Genomic DNA, 1,652 nt, shown 5'->3' on the forward strand with positions numbered 1-1,652 from the left:
CCCTCGGCTGAGTATTTGCCTAGCTGGGCCAGTGAGTTGGCCTTTGCCCTCACCAACAGTGCCTTCTGCGAGGCCTCGATCTTCTCCGGGTTGCCTTGCCACGTCCTGAGCACAGAGTTCTGCAGGGCACGTGCGTAGGAGAAGGACACATGCCATGGGTTTGGGCTCTGGTTCATGGCGTTCAGGTTCAGTGTGGCCTCTGCCTCCGATTGTCCTCCAGACAGAAACATGATTCCTGGGACAGCTGGAGGGACCCTCCTTTTCAGCATGGTGAGCGTGAAATCCGCAACGGTCTCGGGAGAGGCCTTGTTCTTGTGCTCAGCGCCTGGGGTGACCATGCTCGGCTTCAGCAGAATGCCCTCGAGCATGACGTTGTTCTGGGCCAAGTAGAAGAAGACCTCGGACCACACTTTCTCTGCCACCTCGAGAGTCCTCTCAATCGGGTGGTCCCCATCCAGAAGGATCTCCGGCTCCACAATGGGCACAAGACCGTTCTCCTGAGAGATGGCCGCATAGCGAGCAAGGCCCCACGCAGCTTCTTTGACAGCCAGTGCTGAAGGGCCGCAAGGAACACTCACAACTGTCCTCCTGGAGAAACACACACACACATTTTTCAATTTTCATCATCATAATTATTAAATAGGAAGAGCAGATTCACATATCAACCAAAGAAGGAATAAAGAGATTTATATGGTGAGAAATTATGAATGACATACCACTTGGCAAAACGAGCGCCTTGCTTGTAGTACTCAGCAGAGCGTGAAGCCAATCCATCGAGGCCTTGGCACCAAGACTCGTCGTTGGAGCCGGGGAGAGGAGACAAGCCCTTCAGGAGGCAACAGGTGGATTGTCAATTTTTGACACAGATATATGATGATTGAATACAACATATGGATGGAATTGGATAGTTGTTCATCATAAGAAAGGAACCTTGTCAACTTTGATGCCAGGGACGATGTTGGCATCGCGGAGGCAATCGACAAAGGTCTTGCCGTCCTTGGTGGACTGGTAAAGCGTCTCCTCGAAGAGAATGGCACCAGAGATGTAATCGCCGAGGCCAGGAGTGGTAAGCAAAAGTTGCCTGTAGGCCTGACGGTTGTCCTCCGTGTTATCCAAGCCGATGGAAGCGAGCCTCTTCCCACAGGTTGCGTTCGACTCATCGATAGCGAGGATACCTCTCCCGGGGGATGCCACGCTTTTCTATTACCGCAACAAAAAAAAAAATCACAATACCACAAAAATCTTAAAATCACAACTAACGTTTGACTTTGTTGAATCGAGTGGACAAGACGACTAATAAAAAGCGTATTAATAAAAAGGGAATTTGGCATGAGAGAGATCTAGGCGCTGGAAAAAAAAGGGACCAAAGAGATGAAAGTATATACTCACGGCAGTTTTAACAAGCTCGTCGGAGTAAGCACTAGCACGGATCGCGAAGGAGACTCGAGAAGGAGGCGTAGAAGCAGAGGGGTGGGCGCCGGAGCGCTGGCCGATCCATGGAGAAGAGAGAGTGTTTGGCTTTACAAAGGTGGAAGACGCCATAGTAAAGCAGCACGCTAGAACAAAAGTGGTGATCGATCTCTCTCGGGGACTCCGCAGGGATCTGGTGTGGAGAGAGTGTAAAAGAGAACCAACAAAAAATGCTTCTTTCT

At 50.5% G+C, this 1,652-nt stretch overlaps 1 protein-coding gene across 2 annotated transcripts in view; it reads right to left on the reverse strand.

Moving 5' to 3' along the window:
- Window positions 1–1,652, reverse strand: part of LOC104710018 (fructose-bisphosphate aldolase 3, chloroplastic) — a 7,810-nt gene that overhangs the window by 4,874 nt on the left and 1,284 nt on the right. The window contains exons 2-5 of one of the 2 annotated variants that reach the window (XM_019230372.1): window positions 1,390–1,631; window positions 931–1,200; window positions 717–826; window positions 3–588 (exon numbers count right to left, since the gene is read on the reverse strand). In XM_019230372.1, the coding sequence (XP_019085917.1) occupies window positions 3–588; window positions 717–826; window positions 931–1,200; window positions 1,390–1,542 (1,119 nt within the window). In that variant the 5' untranslated portion in view covers window positions 1,543–1,631. The remainder of the gene's footprint in view (window positions 1–2; window positions 589–716; window positions 827–930; window positions 1,201–1,389; window positions 1,632–1,652) is intronic. The other variant, XM_019230373.1, reaches the window with a different exon arrangement.

The sequence above is a fragment of the Camelina sativa genome, chromosome 9 (genome assembly GCF_000633955.1).
Source record: "Camelina sativa cultivar DH55 chromosome 9, Cs, whole genome shotgun sequence".
Lineage (NCBI taxonomy): Eukaryota > Viridiplantae > Streptophyta > Magnoliopsida > Brassicales > Brassicaceae > Camelina > Camelina sativa.